The sequence below is a fragment of the Muscardinus avellanarius genome (assembly GCF_963383645.1).
Source record: "Muscardinus avellanarius genome assembly, chromosome: 6".
NCBI lineage: Eukaryota > Metazoa > Chordata > Mammalia > Rodentia > Gliridae > Muscardinus > Muscardinus avellanarius.
In genome coordinates this window covers 58997932-59023439 of record NC_137791.1, presented here as the reverse complement: position 1 = coordinate 59023439, position 25508 = coordinate 58997932, and the positions used below count along the sequence as shown (strand labels likewise).

At 35.3% G+C, this 25508-nt stretch overlaps 1 protein-coding gene across 3 annotated transcripts in view; it reads left to right on the top strand.

Annotated features, from left to right (window-relative positions):
* The window catches only part of GRID2 (glutamate ionotropic receptor delta type subunit 2), a gene marked incomplete at both ends in the record, with an annotated part of 1485932 nt that overhangs the window by 1071373 nt on the left and 389051 nt on the right, over positions 1 to 25508 (top strand). For all 3 annotated transcript variants that reach the window (XM_080697615.1, XM_080697616.1, XM_080697614.1), the window contains one exon: positions 18879 to 19076. In XM_080697615.1, the coding sequence (XP_080553741.1) occupies positions 18879 to 19076 (198 nt within the window). The remainder of the gene's footprint in view (positions 1 to 18878; positions 19077 to 25508) is intronic.

The window sequence follows — 25508 nt, the reverse complement described above, 5'->3', positions numbered from 1 at the left end:
TGTTTATTGATCAGACTTGTTGTTCCTGGTATCCTAGGTGACTTAGAGCAAAGGAAAAAATGAAAACTAAAAGCAAAGATACCAAGTTGTTTTTAATCCTTATTTTAGTTATCCATTGGATGTTTTTAGGCTCAATGAAGAGTCTGAGTTCTTGTCACGTAACTCTGCCTCATCACTTATTTTTTGTCTTCAAGCCATTACCACATTCCTGGGCCAGAGCCCAGACTCTGTCAGCCCCAACAAATGAGGACTGGTCACTTACCCCACAACCAAACCGCAAAGTAATAGTGAGCTGGGTATGGTGCCGCACTCTTGTTATCCCAGTATTTGGGAAGCTGAGACAGGAAGATTTTAGGTTTGAAGCCAGCCTCAACAACTTAGCAAGGCCCTCTGCAACTTAGTAAGACCCCGTTTCCAAATAAGAAATAAAATGGGGCTGAGGGATTAGCTCAGGGGTAGACTGCCTCTGGTTTCAACTCCCAGTGCAACACACACACACACACACACACACACACACACACACACAAATGCAATAGTGAAGCCAGGCAGGGTAGCCCGTGCTTGGAATCCTAGTACTTGGTAGACTGAGACAGGAGGATCACAGGTTCACAGGCAGACTCAACTACTTAGTGAGACCCTCTACAACTTAGTGAGACTCTATTTCAAGATAAAGGATAAAAAATAGGCCTGAAGGTATAGGTTGGAGGTAGAATGCCTGTAAGTTCAAGTCCCAGTACTGAAAAAAAAATTTATTTGTCTTTTAAATATGATCTATAAACCAGGTATGTGTGTGTGTGTGTGAGGGGGGGGGTGCATACCTGTAATCCCAGTACCTGGGAGGCTGAGACAAGGATCCCAGGTTCAAGGACAGGCTCAGCATGTAGTGAGACTCATCAAACTAGGGGAACCTGTTTCAAATAAATAAATAAATATATAAATAAATATATAAATAAATAAATAACATATAGCCAGCTGTGAGCATGACTGTTTTAAGAGGTCATTGGAGAGACTGAGATAGAGACTCAATATGCTGTGAAATATTCTGTATTTCAGATAGACTTTCCTAAAAATATATTTCTTACTTGTTAGGTAACTAGGTTGTCTTTAATTTTTGCCAATGAAAACTTGAAATCAACATTCTTTTAAATGCATACTTGTGCTCATGTATATTTCCTTAAATGTGAAATTGCCAAATGAAACAATATGAACATTAAAGGCATCTTTTTCTCTTATTGTGAATTTTTCTTCTGAAAAAAAATTTATCAGTTTTAATTTACATGAGGGACATATAAGAAAGCCTACTTCTTCTCATGCTGCTAAGAAGCATCAACATCCTTTGTCTTTCTTGTCAATCTGATAAGCAATAAATAAAATACTTCTTATTCTAATTTAGATTTCTCAAAGCTGTTGTAAAAGAATAAACAGTAATTCACCCTTAATGTTTGCTATTAAACTTTGTCCTTCTAAAATTGAAGCTTCAAAGATTATGATGATTTTAATGATTACTATTTCTTCTAAGAAATATTATTTATCTTTAAAATTTATGAATCATAAGTACACAGGGAAAAAAAAAGCACACATTTTTATGCTTCCTTCTATTACCTTTGAATTTGTGTTAGTTTTGTATTCAGTGCTGCAGGTTTTTATGAAGTACTGACTTTGATTCTATATTGAACATTCACCTTGCAGATTTAGTCTATTGATTCAAAGCTTTAGTTCCTGTAATAGAATTATCACAATATGTACTCCAAATAAAAAACATTTGAGGAGAGTCTCAGAGGTCCTTCCTCTTCTGAAGACTGAGCCCTCCACTGTGGATTCCTAGGAAGCTTGGCATAGAATTGCATTAATTCTCATTAAGTAATTATAATTTTATATCCAATAGATAGTGAATCCGGTTGGCTCTGCCCCTAAAAAACACCTAGAATCTGATTATATCTCCAAATCCATTTACTGCCAAACCATGATCAGCGCATTCCTGATTTAATGCAAAAACTCCTAAATGATCTCCCCGCTTGCTTCCTTGCTTCCTTCAGTCCACTGTAAATCATACTCTCGACTGTCTAGAAAACTATTAAAATACCAGACCATGGCCCTCCTTTGCTCAGAGCCCATCTGGCTTCCCATCGCTGGGCCTCCCTTCTTAGCTGAAGCAACTCTAAAATCATCATAATGGTCCTTTTAATTAAGCTCTACTGGTCCCAAACTCACTGCCTCTTATTGCTTGTTCTTGCCCCAACTCCTTCAGTTCCAGTCACAGAGTGTGACATATGTGCACTTATTATGCCCTCTAGAATGCTGTGTACTACTTGTTCTCATATTCATATAATATTCATTCATAGAACTTATCAGAATATGAAGAAATACATATGTGTATCATTTTGATACACACACACACACACACACATATATATATATATATATATATATATATATATATATAAACTTATTTTGTTTATTATCTGTCACTCCCACTAGAATGTAGGTCTTGAATTAATTTTCTTGTTTATTATTTTATTCACTGCTTTATTCTTATTGCATGCCTGGCATAAACATCTTTGAATGATAAAAAATAATTGATATTTTGCTATTTCCTCTAATTAATATTTTTGGATAGAAATGATACTAGTCCTAATTTTTTTTAATTTTAAATGCTTTTCTCTTTAATGTTTATATGACTTTGTACTATATTCCATTATTTAATTAGTATATATTTATTACATGCTTCTATATCCAACAAATAATGTTTCAGTTGGCATTTGTTAATTCCAGTTTATTTATAATATTTAATAAGAATATGACTATCAACCAGAAAATTTGGAAATATCATCATAGCAATGAAATCAAATGTTACCAAGCTCTTCAGTTATGTATCTTACAGTATTCTGACATCCAGTATGGCCTACCACTGCTTACAGCTGCAGTATGCTATATCTCAAAACATGTACCTTCAAGGTACAAACCCTGCCCTATTTTTTATTCTTTATTTTGTTTTTGGGGTTTTTTTTTTTTGGTGGTACTGGGGTTCCTGGAAGCCCTTCTGCCTCTGGGCTACACTCCCACGGGCTACACTCCCAGACCTATTTTTTAACTTTTTTATGTGGAAACAGGGTCTCTTAAGCCAGCAACGCTGGCTCCGAACCAGGATGATCCTCCTGTCTCTGCCTCCCAAGGGCGGGGATTACAAGCGCGTGACACCATGCCCGGCTTTTATTCTTTATTTTGAAACAGGGTCTCACTAAGTTGTGGAGAGCCTCAGTAAATAGCTGAGGCTGTCTGCGAACCACAGACCTCTGGTTTCAACCTCCTGAATGTTAGGATTACAAGTGTGTGCCACCATGCCCAGCTCCAAAACATGTTCTTGATAGTTATCCTTGAGATAACAGTGCTTGCAAGGTAATATACACCTAACTCTTAACAAATGTTTCTGGAGTAAAGTTTACTACTACATGTGGATATGAACTTGTAAGATCCACTTAAGATTTAAATGTAACACTCAAAACTTTGACCAAACAAGAAAATATAGTGTAGCGTTTACATTCAGGAAGCAACCTTAGAATCTAATAGTTCTCATTCTATAAATGGTGATCAGATGGTTCATAATATCTTAGACTCCTAAAATGTACTTTCAAATGTATGCTAGGGAAAACTAGTGAATGAGGTTATGAATGTAAGATTATTATGGTTGCCTGTGGTCTTATGTAACCTTTTTTTCCCAATTACTACATCCTATTTTTCTTCTTATTCTCATATAAATAAAAATTATGTGGTTTTATCCAGTTGGTGTTGAGAGATGGGATCTTTTAATTATTTGAAAGCAATATCTAAGCATTTTATTGCTAAAATGAAACACTTTGTTCACTAATACCATTACCTTTATGTTCAATTCAAAGTATTTATATAATTATGTAATTTCTTACAGAATAAGAATCAGAAATAATACATCAGATATGAGTTTTGGAATTTAGGGTGATTAAGTATTTTTACTTACTTGTATCACTTACAATTGAATGTTCTTATCTGAATGTTCTAAAGTGATAAAAGCTAGTTTAGTGCAATATTTTGTAAACTTTTGTTCCTTTATAATATCTTCCAGAAAAAAATCTTTAAAAAGATGTTTCTTCATCTATCCCTGTGATCTGTTTTTCTTCTCTCCATGTAGCTCAGATATCTCCTTCACAACATTGAGATTATGCCTTCCTCTCCAGCTGTTCCTTATGTTTGTTTTTCTATTATGATGTTTTTATAGCTCTTAAATGATAAATTTCTAGTACCGTTAGCCTTTTTGAGCTTATAAACATTTCTAATACACACACACACAGGCACACACAAACACGTTCTATAAAAGATAATGATGTTTTTCCAAGAAGGATGGTGGTCATTAATACTGCATATTTCAAAGTGGAATGTGTCATCCTTAAGCAAAATATAAGCTCACACTATACATAAAGACAACCCGTGCTTGCTTCAGCCAAGAGCATGTTTTATGGAAAAACATTTTTAAACAAGCCATTAAGAAATACTCATTCTCTCTTTAATGTCTTTGAGCTGTATGTGAGCAGACTTACGAGGAATTTCCATTGACTCATAGTCCTAGTTTGGCCATTCTGTAAATATGTACATAAAAATTCTAAATAACTTTTGGTAAAGGATTGGCAGAAGAGCTTATAGTTTGTAAAAAAAATCAGATTTTTTAAAAACCCTACAACTAGCAAACAATTTTACATATTATTAAAATATGGGAATTAACTGCAAAAGCTGCAAGCTGCAAACAGTGTTATAAATCAACTAAGCAATTAGCATGATATTTTTTAAGTGACTGAATACAAATTCAGAATTATGAAGTTATTATCTAATAACCTACAAGTGATGTGAATAAATCCTGGCTAATATAAAAATTATCAGCCACTGAAACACCCTTTCCTACAAGCAGGACACGAATCCTCGTGCTAATGCACTTAGATTGATAAACTCCTGACATTCTGGAAAGGCCTCATTTATTCCAGTTGCTGAGGCCTGTACTTAGAGAATTTGTCATGCACATGATCAGCAGATCATACTCTGCAATTTGTTTTCATTTAATTGGCAGACAGGTTTTCACCAATTTAGAATCAAGTCCTATTAATACTCTTTGAAACTAATTGCTGGAAAATGAATTTTAGCAGCAGGATTTTATAATTTTCTTTTTTCTTCTCTGTTGCTATAGTAAAACACTCAAAGCTATGTACTTAGATTTTGCAAGTATATGTTAAATAGTAACAAACCATAATCTCCAGTCATCTAGGCTATTGCAAAATTCCCTAATCCTGTTTCCTCTATGATCCATTCTATACTTAACTCTCAAAATCGCCTTCTTGTTATCCCATTCTTCCACAAAAACTCTAGTTCCCTGCCAAATCAAACCCAAACGCTTTAATGTGCCCCATTATCTGGTCCCAGTTAACATATTTTTCTTTGTTTTATATTTTCAATATAATACACACAAAGAAAAAAGCATAAACAATTAAATAATGGACAGCTGCCAAGAAAAACAGGGAGAAAATTTTAGTTACCACAATAGCTGCCATTCCTTGGTCATCTTTATGTTCTTACCTGTTAGAAATAAATTTCCATGTCATGGTAAAAAAAAGAAAAGTATGTTTGAAAGTGGCTTGGCAGGGTGATTTTGCTTTTTCAAAAAGGGATCCTGCCACCAGTAATGTCAGGTGTGCAGAAACAAAATAGCAATAGCTTGCTGGGTCTTGTAGTCCTAATGTGAAGTTCCTGCACCCTGCTCTTATTGGTAGAAGCATAGTGTAGCATCACAATATTCATGCAGTTTCTGGAGGGCATTCCAGGAGAGGGGTTGGCACTTGTAGTTTCCAAGAACTGCTAAATTTACAGACTGACAGTTATATAATTAGATATTTTATTCTAATTGTATTCTCTCAATTCTTCCTCTTTTTATACATTCCTGTTCTTTTTTCCTCAAATTCTGTTAGAATATAGTAACATTTGCCTCCAAAGGTGCCATGAACTCCAGCAGTCTCAGTAACTTGTATCTAGAGCTATATGATTTTCCCAGGTCATCCTATTAGTGGCATCTAGTTTAGCTATTCCCTTGATGGTCATCTTGGATAGAGTTGACAATTCTTTGCTGATTGTAATATAAATAATCTACTGTACACTTTAAAAACAAACAACACAGCATATCCATTTTTATCCTTTTATCCTTTCCATTGGTATTAATAATTTTCTCACTATAAAGGCTATCCATGACTGTTAAGTTTTTACATATTTGGCAGAACCAGAACCATCTCTAAATTATGCATCTTGTTTTTTCTTTGGGTGCCTGGTGGTCCCAGACCAGCAAAACCTCAAAAGAGACAGGTTTAATTTTATAGGATCTTGTAAGAACACCATTGTGAAGAGGTTTGGGGCATCTATGACTTATCTCTTTTTAATTTTTTTTTTATTGGTGCATTGTAGTCACACATTTTAATGGGATAAAAGACTTGTGTAGACATGCATGCACATATCACCCAATTAGCCCTTACCCAATCTCCACCCGATTCCCTCCCCAACTCTCCTCTCAATGCCTGGCTTAGTGATTGACTTTGATATGTTTGTTTAAGTACATCATGTGCTTTAGAGAGTTTCCCTCTTCCCCTCTCCCATTCCCTCAGTTAGGTTGCCTTATTTGCTTCTCTACAGAATCTCCTTCTTCATCTAGAGTTTCTCCTGTTACCTATTTCTCCTTAGCTTTCACATATTAGGAAAAGCATCCGATCTCTTTTGTGAGTCTGAAAACAGAATACTATTATAAATTATAATGTAATTATGTGAAGGATCTTTTAAATGACTCCACAGGTTTGGCTTTCTCTTTATATCCCAGAATAGTGCACTTGTTTGGTTATATTTTTCTACTGGGTATTCAAGACAAAGTAGGTAGCTCTATATTAGGCAAACATAAATTTTTATAAAATTATTTTCTGCTAAGGTCAGCCAAGTCTCCCCAGGGTTACTATTAGAGACTTTATTAGTTGTGCCATCTGCCAAGACTGGTCATGGTCTTACTGACCATTTGGCTTCCCTTGATGCATAGGGACTATTTTCTTCTCTGATGGTAATCCTTTATGCAGAATATGTACTTGGAACTCCCAGTCCCTGGGAGCCTTCATAATCCCCTGTTTTGGAAAGTCAGATGACTTATTGGAGTTGTAAGGCCCTTAGCAAGGTCCCATCTTCCCCTGGGTCCTATTTGACCTTGAAGAATGAGGGCCAAAATATTGGCCATTCTTTTATGAGCTTTTCTTTATTTCCTGATTATTTGCTAAGATTCAGCTGCAGAACACCCAGAAGTTAAGTTTTTCAATGGTCCTTACAAGCTGTCTTACAGGTGATGGCTATCTCAACATGCCATTTGAGGGTTGTATGTCTGTTGAACAATAGTTATATAGTTTTATAATATAAAAAATTAGAATTATCAGAAACAAAACAAATACCATTTGTATCTGCATAAAGTAGATACTTAGAAAACACAAATATATTTAAGTTGCATAGGCATTAACATATAGGTTAACTTTTACTATTGGAGTAAAATTTAAAAGTCATGGCTCAGTAAAATAACTATAACTATAAGTATATGTAAGTTAACAGCACTGAAAAATCAAAGAATAGCTCTGGACCTTTCCTAAGTTTAGGGAGCAGTATTAATAATTACTAGTAGGCTTTTATCTGATGAACAATTATATCTCTCCTATTCAATAATAAATATATATTCAGTCAAAAGTTTAGAAAAATGTATACTGCATAACGGTAACCTCTTGGTTACCTTGCAATATAAAATTTTATGAAATATTTAGATAAACCTCAAATACACAGCTTATTTTTCCCTCAGATATACACATATTTATGTCCGAGATATATAGAATGTGAAATTTACTATAACAAACTAAAGTAATAGTTGTTAAAATAGTCTTTGTTAGGTAGCAGATGGAGTCAGCTGAGACAGACCTGATGTTCAACTGAAAAGCCTTGCTCACTTTGACCTGTTGAAAAGAGGACAGATAAACAACATTGGGTCTAAGCTGCAACATGAAAAGAACAATTACCCAAGTGTTATGCATATAAAGAAGGGGTACAAAGGAATTATAACCCTCCACACTTGGAACACTGCTTTCTTTTCTTGCAAATGGACTACTCCACAGTCCACCTCAGAAGTGTAACTCCATTGCCCCAGGCCCACTTAAGATGCTTTTTCCCCTGAAGTGTGGCCTTTCCCCTCTCTTTATGGCCTTTCTTATATGGTGCTTTCATTTCCCTAAATAAACCTCTTGTGTTCCCCATTTTTGCTTTCTGTTTGAATGTTTACCGAGCACATAAGCAAGGATTGAAGTTGTGTGAAATAATTTTAAATCTCCCACTCTATAACATCTTGAGTTATAAAGCAGTCATTTAACAGACTGTAAGACACAGACATTCAAACCCTGACTCTGCTAAGATGCAATTTGCCAAATAACCAAAGGCCTAACAATGACAGTAAACACAAGAGATTTTCTTTCTCCTTTGTGTCAGCACTGGGAATTGAACCCTGGGTCTCACACATGCTAAGCAAGTACTCTACCACTGAGCTATATTCTCAGTTTTAAGATATTATCTTGACAAAACCTAAAAAATTTCCTCTTAAATGAGTTCTTTACAAATGTCACTAAGAGAAGAAACTGTTTGAAATATAAAGAATATAGGAAATTATCTTAATAGCAATCTCTAGGCTAGTTTTTGTAAATTTGTATCAAGATAAGATTGATGTTTTAAGAAAACAATTGCTTTAAAAATGCAATCAATGTATTAAATGTGACTTTAAAGAAAAACTTTTTAAATAATAAATTTTATCCTTTACAAATAATTTCCTTTAAAGCTCCCTTTTACCAATAAATATCTCCTTTTATTTATTGGATTTCCTGACATTTAGAACAATCATAATAGAATATTTCAATTTAGACAAAATACTTCTTTTCAATAAGATGGAATATCTTATGTTCTTTATAGTTGTTTCACCAGACCACATCAAAATTGTTTTTAGCCTTTTATTTATAGAATCACATACTAGTTAGAATTTAACTTTTAGAAATTTATGTTTAGTTAAGATCCAAAAGAAGACAATATTAAACTCTTTCTTACATATATGAAAATATATTTAATAGACCCAAATATATTGCTTTTGTTAACATTAAGAGGTGATCAGGGCAAAAAAAGGGAAAAAAAAGAAAAGAAAAGAAAAGAAAAAGACAGAATGGGGGGCGGGGGGACTAGCTATGCTCCAAAGCTAGTAACTTTACACTGCAGCCTTAGAAACCAGGTTGGGCCGGGCTTGGTGGCATACACTTATAATCCCAGTACTTGGGAGACTGAGACAGGAGGATCACAGGTTCCCAGCCAGCCTCAGCTACTTAGTGAGACCCCCTGCAACTTATTGAGACCTTATTTCAAAATAAATAATAAAAAAAAATAGGATTGGGGTTATAACTCACTGGTAGAATGACCCTGGGTTCCATCCCTAGTACAAAAAAAAAAAAAAAAAAAATGGGGTTGGGAGAATCTCAACATGTCAGATTCAGCACAGTCACTCTTAGCTGTATCAGGAAACCCAGAAATGATCTCTCCAAACTAGCAGGAAAGATGGTCATGCCCTTTTCACGATCACTGGGCCTGCTTACATTATAGTCATGGCTGAACCCATAATTTCAGAGAAGGAATCTGAGGGTCTTACCTTAAAATTACTGCTTTTGCTTCCACAGTGACAAACTGTCTAGGTGGAGTACCTTTTTAATGAAACAATCTTTAACCACCTAGTTGCAATTCTTTTTATCCTTTTTATGTTTCTAGTCAGTCAAAATTTTTAAACTTTCATCAGCCATCTTACTTTCTTTTACAGCACCTTTTCTCTCTGGGCCCCATATGTATACAAACACATGCACATGCCTCTCTGACCAAATTGAAAATCTGTACAGTCTCTCTGCTCTGCTTTCCACTTTCAAATTTTAGCGTATGATGTACTAAATATGACATTAATATCCATAATGCAATTTGAATACTTTTCTGTTTTGAGATTTCTTCTGCTTATTTAATCAGAACATCCTTATAAACCAAGATACCAATTACAATTAACACTTTAAGTCACTATTTTCACATTGATCTTAACAATGGACACTACCTTAAACATCAAAACAGAAACAGACAACACAATCTTACTTGGCTAGCTTGGCAAAAATAATTTTAATAATATCTTTTACTTTACCAAATGAAGTAACTTGTTTAATGTGTATGAGTCACATGCACTTAAAAGTATGTGGATAGATTTTACTTTTTAATTTATTAGTGCTCATTTTTCTATAATTATTATACTCAATTCTCATCTAAAGAAAGATGGTTATATTTCCTACATCTAGATGAAACATTTAATTATCCTATGTTTCTATTTGCCGTAAATCTACAGACCTCCCCAATATTGTAACATTAGGCCTAAGGGACTATCAGAAGAACTTTTGTCCTTAATTTTGTTATTTTATGTACCTTACTTTTTATTCCCAGTTAAGGCTCAACCTCCCTTCTGCCTAGGGATGTCTTGCATTTCAACCATCTCAGTCCCCTGAGTGTGCATGTTCCCATCAGAGTCTCAATTCCCTCCCCACTTTTCCTGGGTGTTTCTAAAACTCTGGTCTAAATCATCTCCCCTGACTGGCTGAGCCCTTGCAGGACAACCAGAACCTTGAGAGTCTACTCTCACTAGGTACCATCAGACATCATCACTAGGTGTCATCATATGCCTCTCAAGTCTCCCACACACAACCCCCTAAGAAATACACGAAGGAAATACTGGGTCACCTCCTCTGACTTTTTTACATTGGTCTATGCAGAGTTACCTGGTTGCCATGGTACTTGCCTGGGCACCTTCCCCACATTGATTGAAATGTTGATTGATTCCTCAGTCAAGTCAAGTCTAGACTTGAGATCTATTATAGCCATGGAATGGTGGCACTTCCTATGTCTGGAGCAGCTGGCAAACTCAGCATCAGAACACATCTCCCAAAAGAGTGGTTCCTGCCAGAAAATTATTCGAAATAAATTTCCATAGCATCATAAGAAAAGATTCATTTTTGAAAATGGCTTGGCAAAGCAATTTAACTTTATGCAAAAAGAGATCCTACCACCAATAAAGTCAAGTGTGCAGGAATAAAATGGTGTAACCTCTGGATCTTTGTCCTAACATGAAGCTCCTGTGCTGTACTCCAATTGGTAGACTAGCTCACAGTCTTCATGTGATTGCCTGGAGGGGAGTCAAGGGGAGAGGTTGACACTTGCAATTTCCAAGAAATTCTAAATTTAGAGAATGGCAGTTTTACAAAATGTAGATTAAGTCAATCCATTTATTTGATAGAAAAAGGTATAATTATATTCTCATATATCATCCCCAACATCCTAAAGTTTACCAACCCAGATCCACAACCTTGACTTTTCTTAGTGTCTCCACTATCAAGGAGTGAATGTTTTTAAATTTTTAATGGTGCAGTGCAATCATACATCATAATGAGGTTCAGAGAAATAAAGACAGACATGCACACAGCACTTGGTGAACTTTCCCCCAACTCCTACTTCTCTTCTTTTTCTTCCCTGTACATTGTATTTACATTGGCATTAATAATTTTGTATGTACAATCATATCGGTTGAAGTGTTTTCTTCATCAAATAAGGTACAAATTCTTAAACAACATTAATTTGTCTGTTTTCAAATTTACATAAATGAAATCGCATTTTGTTTTAGGCTATTATTTTTTCTCAAATGATTCTTTTAAAAATCTCTTTTGGCTGGTAATAGTGGTGCATGCTTATAATCCCTGTACTTGGGAGTCTGATATAGGAGAATCACAGGTTAGAGAATAACTTCAGCAAGTAGTGAGACTCTCATCAACCTAGTGAGGCCTTGTTTCCAAATTAAAATAAATATAATCTGGAGACATATCTCCAGGGTAGAATGCCCCTGTGTTCAATCCTCAGTAAAACACACACACACACACACACACACACACACACACACACACACACAATCTATTCATAGCTCTACTTTCCTCAATTTTAAGCTAGTGTTTCCTTGCATTGATATATCACAATGTTTTTATTTTTTCTCTTTGATGGACATTTAGATGTTTAGATTATTTCCAGACTTGGTATTTTATAAACAGTGCTGCAACAGAATTTTTGTGCATATATTTTAGTGCCTAATATTCTCTAGCATTTGTACCAAAGTAATAGAATTGCTAGGACATAGCAATGTATATGGTCATTTTAGATAAGTAGTTATATATCATTGAAATATAGGTAATCTTAACTTGTAAAATAGTATTTTTATACTCCATTTGATATGTCACAGTGTTTTCCAAAGTGGTTGTGCCAATTTACACACCCAGTGGGAGTAAATGATAGTTCTCATTTCTTCATTTGCTTGGCAATACTTGGTATTATTAGGCTATTCTCTTTATTTCACCTCCTTTATTCTTGCTCTGAAATATTCTGTCTTCTTAAAGTTTGGTCAGGTTGTATGCTAGGTGTTAATTCTGATCTATTATAATTCACTATTTTTTTCTTCACCAGTTTCTTACTGCTAATAAACTCAATCATTAGGTTTTTAATTTTAGCCATAGTTTATCTAATTCTCAACTTTCTGTTTGGTTCTCTTCCAACTCCGTCATGACAATTTTTTGTAGTTTTAGTTTCCTGTCAGTAAGAAAGGCCGTGTATTACTTTAAATGAATATGTATAATATACAGCTGAAAATTCTAATATGTGAAATCTTGAAAGATCTATTTCTGTCTCATGTTATGTTTTTTCTAATATGTCAATTTTCTTTCACCCAATGGCTTTGATTTTTGTTTAGGACTTAGTATTCGGAAGTTACAGGAAAGAATAATGTGAGGCCTCTGTTTATCGGACAACAAATCACATAAAAGAGGAATCTAGTGGGGACACTAATGATAAAAATAGTCTTTTGCTAGTTGCCCTTGAGAGTGCAGGTCAGGACCAGGAACACCCTACATCACCTCATTAGTACCAGAGGTCACCCATGCCTCTTTGCCACCCCTCATGAAAGTCCTCTAAGAAGGAAGAGTCTGATACTCGAAAAGGGTTGCTTTCTCCCTCTTGAGATAGCCCAAGTTCTCCTCTGAATGTATATTTCTTACGTTCCTAGTCTCTAAAAAAATATTAAGAAACTCTTCTCCAAACAGAAGTGTGATTTTTTTTTTTTCAGTACTGGGGATGGGTCCCAGGGGCACTCTACCTCTGAGCTATACCCCCTAGCCCTACTTTTTTTAATTTTTTATTTTGAAACAGGGTCTCACTGAGTTGCAAAGGGCCTCACTAAGTAGCTGAGGCTGTGATCCTCCAGTCTCAGCCTCCAAAATTCTAGGATTACAAGCATATGCCACCATGCCCAGTGAGAATTGTAATGTTTTTATCTTTATTTTTGTTTTTTGTTTTTTTTAATTTATTTATTTTTCTGTCATGCATCTAGAATTTACTTCAGTCTAGTGCCACCTAAAACTGTTAAAATTTAATATAAATTATGCAGTCATAGATTTTAATACAAAGAATAGAAAAAGTGAGGCTTAATTAAGGGAATTTGAAGTAATACAAATTTGATACTGTCCTTTTCTATAAATTATTGTGTGAATTTTGAGCTAAAACTCCATGTTCCTAAGATTTCTCATCTACTGATAAAGCACATGGCAGGTAACCCCCCACAGTATATATTTTTTTCTCTTTTTAGTGTCCACTGTCTCTCTTTTTTGTTCTTAAGGTACTACTTATGTGTGTATTGCTTTTGTTTTGCTTTATACTTTTTAACACATTGAGTGATTATTTCCCCTACTTCTTTGTCTTGGTCAACATTCTTACTGCCATAGTTGGAAATGCCTGATCACACAACTTAGAGGAAGGATACTTTATATTTATTTATTTATTTATTTATTTATTTATTTATTTATTGTGGGTCTGGAGATGGAACCCAGAGGCATTTGACCTCCGAGCTACACCCCCTGCCCAATTTTTTTTTTGTTTTTTATTTTTAAACAGGGTCTCACTGTTTTGTTTTTATTTTTAAACAGGGTCTCACCGCGATCCTCCGGTCTCAGCCTCCCAAATGCTGGGATTACAAGCATGCGCCACCATGCCCGACGGAAGGATACTTTATTTGCTCACAGTTTTTTTGGAGATTCTGAGTTCAGTCCATGTCATTTCAAATCTGGAACTCAGGGCATGATGGTGGGAAACAGAGAGCAGGAAAGAGCAAGAAAGCAAGGGGATTCAAAGACAAAAGCACAGTCCCTAAGACCATACGCCAGGGACTCACCTCTCCATCCATACCCCACCAGCCTAGGTTACCACCTACATAAACCCATTACAGTCCTTGTGACTTAACTCTATAAACCCTGAGCTTAGTAAATGAGCTCTTCAGGGGGCCTTTATATCCGACCATAACACGGTTCTAAATATTTTCTAAGTGGTACCCATGACTTTCTACATATGTGTTCCTATATCCACTGTGGTACCTGATGTAGCTGAAGCTCAGTGGATGTTAATGGAGAAGTCAATGAGTGAGTAAATCTTGGAAACAGGTGCATATATAAAAGTAATTACAATCTCAGTATAAGAAGTATCTCTTTTTTTTTATAGTTCCCAAAGCTTCAATCTAATTTCTGTGGTTTTGTTTACCTGTCCAATATATTGGCTAAGTGTTATCACAGAAAAAATGTGACCTGAATTAAAATTTACAAATAGTGATCCTAATCTGTAATAGAGCTTAAAAATAAGCTTTACCAACATTGATCCAGATGAGGAATGATGAGATGTAATAAAGGTTTATTTAGAGAATAAAATTTAAAAGGCATGTTCATCAATAATTCATCAATTTTTCTTAAAAGGACCATTAGTATAACCATTTCTATTCTGTACTTTTAATCAATTCTAGTTGACATTTCTAGGAACAGATTTTGACAAGAGACCTGTGAAAGGGATCTGTTTGCCTAGGGAATTACTAAAAGTAGAATTGAAATTATTTCTAGGAAGAAATTTAGCATGCTAAGTATATATAGCAATCTAGTATACTAAACAATTGCTCTAAAGTGATAAAAGTAAAAGTGGAGTCACTAGTAGTTCATATCCAAGGATAGTGTATCATTAGGGTATTATTTTTGCTGCATCTCTTATTTAGCTATGTACTTCTTAACTTTTTAAGTATCATTTATCTCAAAAAATTTATTCAATTTTCTGGTGACTAAATTATTTTCCAACTTAAGAGATTTGTTTTGATGATCCTTGAAAACAAGATAAAACTTATGGTCCAAAACTATTGGTAGAACAATCATCAAGTAAGATCTTTCATGAATTCTCTGTCAATTGGTTTGCCAATTGATAGAAGTCCCTAATTTAGAAATGAACAAATTGTATAAGAAGTAACAACATACTTTCTTTTTAACATGACACAACATCTAAGGCTGTATTAATTATACAACTTCCTAATAATGCTTACATTCTTCCCATATTTGATCTTTATTTTAGAATCTACTTCAGGGTAGTTGAATAGTGTGTAGAAGGCATTGGGTATATCCATATTTTGTCCAAACAACCAAGTGAGAAGTAGCCAACTCTTGCCAATTGTATGGATGTTTTATTATATATTTTAAGATATTTAAGTAATTTTAATCATCAAGCTGTGTTATATTTTACATATTAAAGAATTCAGTAGCAGGGCGTGGTGGCGCACGCTTGTAATCCCCGCGCTTGGGAGGCAGAGACAGGAGGATCGCACAGGTTCGAAGCAAGCTGTGCGCGCTGGCTTAGGAGACCCTGTTTCCAAAATAAAAATGTAAAAATAGGTCTGGGAGTGTAGCCCAGAGGTAGAAGGGCTTCTAGGAACCCCAGTACCACCAAAAAAATCCCCCAAAAAACAAAAAGAATTCAGTGAGTTTTTACTTTCCCCTCATGTATTATGATGCCATTTAAACAGAACAGTATTTACAGAAATTCTAAATGACTCTCAGCACTTCTTATCTATTGATCTAATGATTAATCAATATTTGTTAGCATCAAATATTAATATAACATAAAATTACCAGTAGCTTTAAAAATATTGAAATACCTCTGTTTTATACATTCTGGAACCCTAGAAATGTCCTGCCCTGTCAGGCTAGTGCAGTAGTTCAAGTGAAAGGGACATAGACATTTGTCTTCTTTGTCATGTGCCTCTCAGATAGTTATCAAGGCACTAGGCACCATGTGATCAGGCAAGTAATAGGAAAGAATGTAAAAAATCTTTCACACACCACCCTGCTTACATTACATTATGTAGCGTTAGTCATATGGCCTCACCTTACCTACAGTAGGACTATTGGTTGCTTTTATTCACAATAGTTCTAAATGGGAAAAATAGCCAAGTTATGGAACCGGCCTAGGTGTCTATCAACAGATAAATAGATAAAAAATGTTACACACACACACACACACACACACACACACAAACACAATGGAACTATACTCAGCCATAAAACAAAATTATTGAAGGAAAATGGATGAAACTAGAGAACATCAATGATGAATTAAATAAGCCCGGCTCAGAAAATTTAGGATAGTCTGTTTCTCTGACACCTGGAAGCTAGAGCAATGAAAACTGGGCCTCATGAAAAGTGAAAGGAGAGCAGTAAAGTAGATAAGTGCATGAGGAAGGGTGGGAAAGAGGGAGGAAAGGAACTGGGGTATGAGAATTGCAAAATTCTTTTTTATGCATGTGTGCAAATATCACAATGAATAACACATTTATATATAATTATAATGCATCCATAAATATTTTTTAAATTATGGTGGGAAAAGAGAAGCATTAGTGGGGGACAACTGTCTTTGTGTGTATGTGTGTGTGGTACTGCGGGTGGAACTCAGAGGCTTTCCTCCTCCAGGCTATACTCCTAGATCTATTTTATATTTTATTTTGAAACAGGGTCTCACTAAGTTTCTGAGAGCCTCACTAAGTAGTTGAGGCTGGCTTTGAACCTGTGCGATCCTTCTGTTTCAGCCTCCCAAACGCTGGGATTACAAGGGTGCACCACCATGCCCAGCACAACTGTCATTTTACTGACTCACTTTAATATAACATATCAAGAAGCTGGGCCATGGTGGCACATGCCTGTAATACCAATACTTGGGAGGCTGAGACAGAAAGATCACAGGTTCCCGGCCAGTCTCAGAAACTTAGTGAAGCCCTCTATAACTTACAGAGACCCTGTTTCAAACTAAAAAATACAACAGAGTAAGGAGTGTAGCTGAGAGATAGAATGTCCCTGGGTTCAATCTCTAGCACCAAAAAAGAAGATACTTAACAAATGTTATGAGTATTACAATAACAACATAATTGTAGATGGATATTATTTTAATACTGATTTTCTGGTATCTAAAGTAATAAGGATTACCTCAACAACTAGATAGTTTATTTTTATCAGTTGTTAAGATATTACTGACACAAAGTGAAGGTATTTGGCCCTATGCAATTCAGAAAAATTATTATATGGTAATTTTCAGGGAGAAAATTGAGTGTTATGGTGTATAATATTTCTATAACAGGTGCAGTAATTTTATTAGGCACTTACTTAGTGTCTTTGAGTAAAAGCCAAAGCCAAATATTATTTTCATCTCAATAAAGGCCATTTTGTGCAACCCTAAGGAAAAATGATTCAAAGAGGAAAGTCTCTGGATATTCTGGCTTATAGCCAAAGAAAGGTTTTAGCCTGCCCATGGGGTTGGATGAACTATACATACAATGACTGGTTATCTATAAATATTACTGTTGCTGAAAAATTTCTGAGTTTAGGAAATTAAGGATTACATTATCTAATTTTCTATTATTTCAAACCAATTACACTCTTAACACACTGAGTTTTCTAAAGTGAAAAAAGACTATTTATTAGCTTTAAACACATAGAAATATGAGCAAATAAAAAACGTGAGGCAGAAACCACTTTGCAAAATTTAACAACATAGGCGGTTAAGTGATTTTTATACTAGTTTAGAAGCTACTTTTGCAGTGATATGTGTATTTATACTAAAGTTATAAAATTGCTTAGCAAATAACTCCCAGTAAATGTGATGTGATAAATTTTGGCAAAAATTTTATGTTCTTAGAATATTTCATCTTTTCAGAAATGTATGTAAATCATATCTGATAAATATTATTTTGTGTTTTTATAGAGAAAATATTTGACAATGAATACAATAAGACTATAGTTTCTTAAATTCAATTATATTATATTACTGATGAATCCTAAATTGATCCTGAGATAATAAAGGGACAACAAAATAAGAGAATTCTGAAAGATTTTGCTTTGCTATTTTTCTTTTTTTCTTTTTGGTACTGCAGATTGAATCCAAGGACATTCTCCCTCTGAGCTACACCCCAGTCATTTTAGTTTTTGTTTTGAAACAGGGTCTCGCTAGGTTGCTCAGAGTTTTACTAAGTTGCTGAGGCTGGCTTGAAATCTACGATCAATCCTCCTGTCTCAGCGGCTCAAGCACTGGTATTAATGGTATCACTGCTTCCAGCTACTTAAGGGTTTTTAGTCAATTTCTTCCCACTTTTGAAGTGAAAATAATTACATAAGAGATGATAAGAAATTGAGTGACTAAATATTGTTCAATAATATGATGCATTTATAATGTATATTATATTCCCAAGTTAATTCTTTGAAAGTATAAAACAATTTGTATGACTTGTAGGCAAAATTGCTTAAAGAATTATTCATTTTTGCCTTTAGGGAGCAATATTAATTGACATCAAGATTTCTTTTATTTCCCTGTAGGAAGAGCCTTTTGTAATGGTCTCTGAAAATGTCTTGGGAAAGCCGAAGAAATACCAGGGCTTCTCCATTGATGTTTTGGATGCCTTATCTAACTACCTGGGCTTTAACTATGAAATTTATGTTGCACCGGATCACAAGTACGGAAGCCCACAAGAAGATGGGACATGGAATGGCTTGGTAGGAGAACTAGTCTTTAAGGTAAGAACTTACGTATCTCATACCTAAAGGCTCAACTATAATCTGTGGAAGCCCTTAATTTTTTTTATAAGTGCAACATAAAGTATTAAGGTGTAGTGATAAATTCAAGCTTTACCCAATAACATTTTGTGAACTTTGGGAGGAAAAAATTCGGTCACAAAATAAAACCAAAGTTTAAAATATTTCCTATAATAAAAATAAGAATTTTGAAGACTGTACCTTTAACGAACTTATTTCCAAACATTCTGTCTGTGTATGGTATATGGTGAAGTTACAATGTAATTTAGAAACAAAATTTATACCATTGTTTTAAAAAAGATATGCCATATTATAAAAATCAATCAATCCTTATCCCTTAGTAACTAATCATTTAGTTTGGGAATCTAATATGTAATGACATATTTTATTCTTGTACTTTTAATTTTCCAAAATATTTTAGCATCTTTTCTTTTGCATTCTGTCAGTGTTTGCTACAATTTTTTTTTTGTGTGTGTATGGTACTGGGGTTTCTGGAAGCCCTTCTACCTCCGGGCTACACTCACAGACCTATTTTATACTTTTTTAATTTAAAAACAGGGTCTCTTAAGCCAGAGTGGCTGGCTTCAAACCTGCACGATCCTCCTGTCTCTGCCTCCCAAGCCAGGGATTCCAAGCGTGCGCCACCACGCCCGGCTTACAATTTTTAAAGATGTTATTAAGTGCATAAACATTTACAATTATGTTTCCATGATAAATTATTTAATAGTTGGATCTTGATTTATAATTTTCCATTTCATTTACACTTGTCTTGTTTTTTCTTATTTATTTTTAGTCCTTTATATTGGGGCTACAATTTGAAATTATTTTAATATTTGATTTTTTTCTACTGTTTCCTTTTTAGCTGTATTTTTATATTTTGTTGGCTTGTCATTCTTAATTGATTATATTCTGTTTAAACTATCATTTTACCAGTTCATGTTAAAATTGATAAGCTTACATCAATACAATTCCACTTATACCTACCCTATCATTTCTGGTACTATAGTTATATATTTATATTTTATTAACTCCACAACAAATTAAAATTTTTATTTAAGCAGTTATATTTCAAAAATATAGGAAAAGAAACACATGTATCACTTTTGTACCTGGGACTCTTTATTCCTGCATATATATGAACTCCTCTCTGATATCATTTAAACTTAAGCTAAGTAATTTTTTAAATGTCCTAAAGTATATTCCATTTCTGTAGGTGGCATATAGTCTTGGTTTTTAATTGACCTTGAATGTCTTTACGGATCCACAGTTTTTAATGATATTCTTAGGAATACCAAATCCTAGGTTGATACTTTTTTTTTTTAAGTGACAAAATTTAATCTGTATCTGTCTGTCACAGGCAACAACTGCAATTTTTTTGTTTGGTTTTCTCAACCTTCTCCCTGTTGCTTTCTGCTGATTTCCTTAAGACCTCCATATCCAGGTTCAGGTTAGCGATAAGCCAAGGATGTGAGAGAGGTTTATACACAGAGTTGGGGCTCACCTGGCCACTCCAGCTGCCTCCAATTCCATCTTCTCAAGCACTAGCTCCTATCACTCTGACTTCCTGCTAGATCAGGGAGCTCCCCTCTGCCACCTGAACTGAGGTCGGCGCTCAGCAAATAAGTCATATGAAAGCAGATCTCACAGTTCCGCTTTCTAGGACTAAATACCCTTCAATCTCAGCTTGCTTTTCGTTGGAAGTTGTTGATGACCTAAACTACAACTGTTTTAGTAGTAGGGTGGGAGAAGAAGACAGGCTGCAAAAGATTATGTAAAAACTTGGAGGTGAAGAGGTGAAAGTTGCATGCATATATATTTCTCTTTTAGAAAATTTGGATAAGGAAGGGAAGAGAGAAAGAGATAATAGAAGGGTCGCTGATTTGGGTAGAGTTTTTGTTTGATTTTAGGTTAACAGTGATTTGGGTGTAATTATAGGCTGATGAAAGAAAAGAAAGAAAAATTTATTATAAGAAAAGGAGGTTGCCAGGCATAGTGGCACACGCTTGTAATCCCAGCATTTGGGAGGCTGAGACCAGAGGATCATGGTTCGCGGACAGCCACAGCTACTTAGTGAAGCCCTCTGCGACTCAGTGAGACCCCATATCAAAATAAAGAATAAAAAATAGGACAGGGGGTGTAGCTTGGAGGTAGAATGCCCCTGGGTTCCATCCCCAGTACCACACACACACACAAAAAAAAGGCAGTTAATTTGGTCATACTGGTGCACAACTGTAATCCCAGTATTGGGAGCCTGAGACAGAAGGATTAAGGGTTCAAAGTCAGCCTTAGCAACTTAGTGAGGCTGTTAGCAACTTAGTGAGACCCTATTCCAAAAATATAAAAAAGGAATGGTACTGTAGCTCAGAGGAAGAATGCCCTAGGTTCAATCTTCAGTACCACACACACAAAAAAAAAAAAAAAAAGGAAAGAAGGAAGGAAGGAAGGACAGATATGTGAAGGATGAAGATTCCAAATCAAATGGGGAAGAGGGAAATTAGTTTGAGAGTCCATTTTGATGAGGTAACACTGTTGCCTTGCTACTGAAAAGATGTAGTGAGAATGTGTCTTTTAAATCTAGAGGACAGAGATTAGGGAGTTGAAGAAGGTCATATCTCATCACTTCAAATTTCTTGCTAAAAACAAGATACAAAGTGTGCTGACAGGGATTAAGATGAATATTATATGAATATTATATATAAGAGTCTACTGGAGGTCAGTGAGAGATTGATATTGATATTGAAGGAATGGAGTAACTGCTGGTTCAAAACGGGTGAAGGATGGATCAGTGCTGCTGCAGATTAAACTGAGGTTTATGCACAAGTGACACTTGTCATATCTGTTTGCACAGTAGTGTGACTTTATACAGCTCCAATTGAAAGCCCAAGTAGAGATCCAGAGAAGAGTAAAATATCCATCAAGGTTGAGTTACAGGATGTATACTTCACAAAAGAATTGAATGAGGAAAAAAAAAAAGCTAAACTCATCAAGGAAGCATGGCCATGATCAGGGAGATAGAACCGGATAAAATATGGGAGAAAATAATCAGATAAAAAATCAAAGAAAATATTAATGCGGTAGCACATTAGAAAGAGATAGCCAGAAACAAAAACATAAAACTTCTAGGATTTAACCTTGAGAGTCACAGAAGAATATTAGAATAAAACAGAAAATAGTTTAGATGACCCAAATGAAAGGGTTAAATAGTTGGAACACAGTGGATTTTTAGGGCAATAAAACTGATACTGTGAGGATGAGATAAGAGGAGCACAGTTTTGTGGCCAGCCATAGCAACTTAGCAAGGCCCTCTACAACTTAGTTAGACTCTATTTCAAAATTAAATATTAAAAAATAGGGCTGGGTGTGAGCTCAGAGGTATAATGTCCTTGGGTTCGATACCCAGTGACTCAAAAAAGAAAGAAACTGATACTGTAATGATTAATACACCTTACGCATAATAATCCCCAAACCCATAGAAATAGTAAACTTTAATGTAATCTATAGACTTCAGTTAAGTATAATGTATCAATCTGTTCATCATTGATAACTAATGTACCACACTAATGCAACCTGTTAGTAATAGACTAAACTCTTTGGACTTCCTGCTCAATATTTCAAACCTAAAACTTCTCTTAAAAATTGTCGAATTAGCCTGGCATGGTGGTGCACATCTATAATCCTAGTTCTTGAAAGAATGAGATAAGAGGATCACAGGTTTGAGATCAGCCTCAACATTTTAGCAAGACTATTAGTAAACTAAGGAGACACTGTTCCAAAATTTAAAAAAGGGCTGAAGGTATAAATCAGAGGTTGCTACTAGGTTAAAACCCCAATATTGCCAGGCATGGTGGCTCACGCTTGTAATCCCGGAGTTTGGGAGGCGAAGACAGGAGGATCGTGCAGGTTCGAAGTCAGCTGGCTTAAGAGACCCTGTTTCCAAATAAAAATGTAAAATAGGTCTGGGAGTGTAGCCCTGAGGTAGAAGGACTTCCAGGAACCCCAGGACCACCAAAAAAAAAAAAAAAACCAACCCAATATCACCCCTCCCCACACATATGCAAATAATGGCCCAAACTGATTGTTGTAAAGAATGTCTGCATGATACTGAATCTATTAGGAGGTTGGTGGGTTTTGGGGGTAAAAAGCAATATTTAACCAAGTTTCAAAAATTTTTAGAACATATACAAAAGTTACATAGGTTGCACATCTCTGTAATAGAGATTATTGGATAGATCTACCTCAGAAAGCACTTGATAAAACAAAATAAAAATGGAAATAGCATGCATAGAATTTCATCAATAATGATAAAATGTCAGGTTTCTTAGGTGTACTTAGGAAAATTGTCAAAACACTAGTCCTCTAGAAAATAGAAACTTGATTGAAGCAAATTCTAACTCCATGAAAATTTAAAATAAAATTATATTTTCTGCCAAAGTCTCCTGAAAGCTCTAGATCTTCTTCTGTGCCTCCTGTGGTCATTATTATACAAGATCACTTCAATATCATAGTAGCCAATGTCAACAGAGCCTTTGCTAGTTTTTCTTTAATTCATTAGATGTTGATGATTTGTTTAAATTCCAGGATGGCCATCCCCAACATTTTCCATATTTTGTAAATCCCACTCTCTGCCCCTGCCACCCCGTTCATTTCAGTTGTTGAAACACTCCTGGTTCACTGTACATACCATAGAACTTGATGTGAGTCCCTAGTTTTCATGGTATTCAACCTTGACATCCTCTCATTTATTCTCTTATCCTTAGTGATAACACACATCTTTGAATGGAACAAGCATTAACTGTGGGCACCAGTCACATATTTACTATCCATGCAAGTCTAAGAGAGCTTTTAAGAACATCTTTGAACCACTGTATCCACATCTGTAGAATGAAGCAATTAGCCAAAAAAAATCAATCCAAGCACATGTTCAAGAAAGGCAAATAGATCTCATCTCATCTGCTGATACTGACAGATTAGAAGATAAAATCTTCCTCAGGGTCTGTGTTTAAAAATATAATAAATTCAGCCATTCATCCAGGTGTGTGTGTGTGGTGGTGCACACCTGTAATCCTAGTAACTGGGAAGCTGAGATAGGAAGACCACAGGTTCAAGACCAGCCTTAGCAACTTAGCAGGACCCTGTTTCAAACTAAAAAATAAAATAGAGCTGAGAGAGTAGCTCAGAGGTAGAATGTCCCTGGGTTCACTCTCTAGTATCAAAATATAAGCTAAAATAAAATAAACATACAATAAATTCAACATATATGTTAAAAGGTGAATGTCAAGATTTACTGATAGATTAAGAGGTAAAAGAGACCAAAGCCAGCAATCTCTTCTAAACCCAAAGCTTTTTATGTCATCTTTCAACCACAGCAAGATACAGATACTTCCTATGGTCCTGTTCCCCCAGCTCCATTCACTACTTTGCTCTTATCCACAGTCATTTCTCCCCTGGGTTGAAGCTATAGAGGTTCACTTGCTTTCCCTATTTCCATTCTGATCTTCATTCAATGTAATCTGAGCACATCAGCCATCATGGTACTGTCACTTCCCTGGTGAAAGACATGATAGTTTCTCATTTCATTCAGAGTAGAAACCGTCCTTAAAATTGTCTGTGTAATCCCCCACCAACTCAATCTGTGACCGCTTCTATCTCTTACTCACCATTCCAGGCTGGTCCTCGGGATATTCCTCACATGCCCTAAACTAGGCTTTTCCATTTCCATCTGTCTCATTTGCCTAGGATGTTCCTACCCCAGACATCCCTTCTTCTTCCACCTCATTTTTCTTTCATTTTTGCTTAAAAGTTGTCAGAGACTTTGAAAGTTGTGGTTTTCTTATTTGAAAGAGCAACTTTAGCCAGGCATGGTGGCGCGCACTTCTGATCCCAGCATTTGGGAGGCTGAGACCGGAGGATTGTGGTTCACAGACAGCCTCAGCTACTTAGTGAGGCCCTCCGCAACTCAGTGAGAGCTGGTTTCAAAATAAAGAATACAAAATAGGGCAGGGGGTGTAGCTAGGAGGTCAAATGCCCCTGGGTTCCATTCCCAGACCCGCAAAAAAAGAGCAACTATACCCCTTTTTCTGCTTTATTGTTCTTTTTTTAAAATTTTTTGCTTTATTGTTCTTTATAGCACACATCATGTGTTACTTATTTGATCATTTGACTTTTCCTTACCAAATTGTCAGGTTAATTTGGAAAAGACTTCATATTTCTGATTTACTGCTAAAGGCTGAAGATCTGAAAAATATTTGTATATCAAGGAATGGGTAGCAGTGAAGTTTTATATTAAGATATGCATTAGGTAATAATAACACTGTCTTAACTAATTATCTTTCACTGGCACTCATCATTTTCAACCAACCTATTAACCTGCTAATCTTGAATTTATGTAAAAAAAAACAGCTTCCATTTTGTATT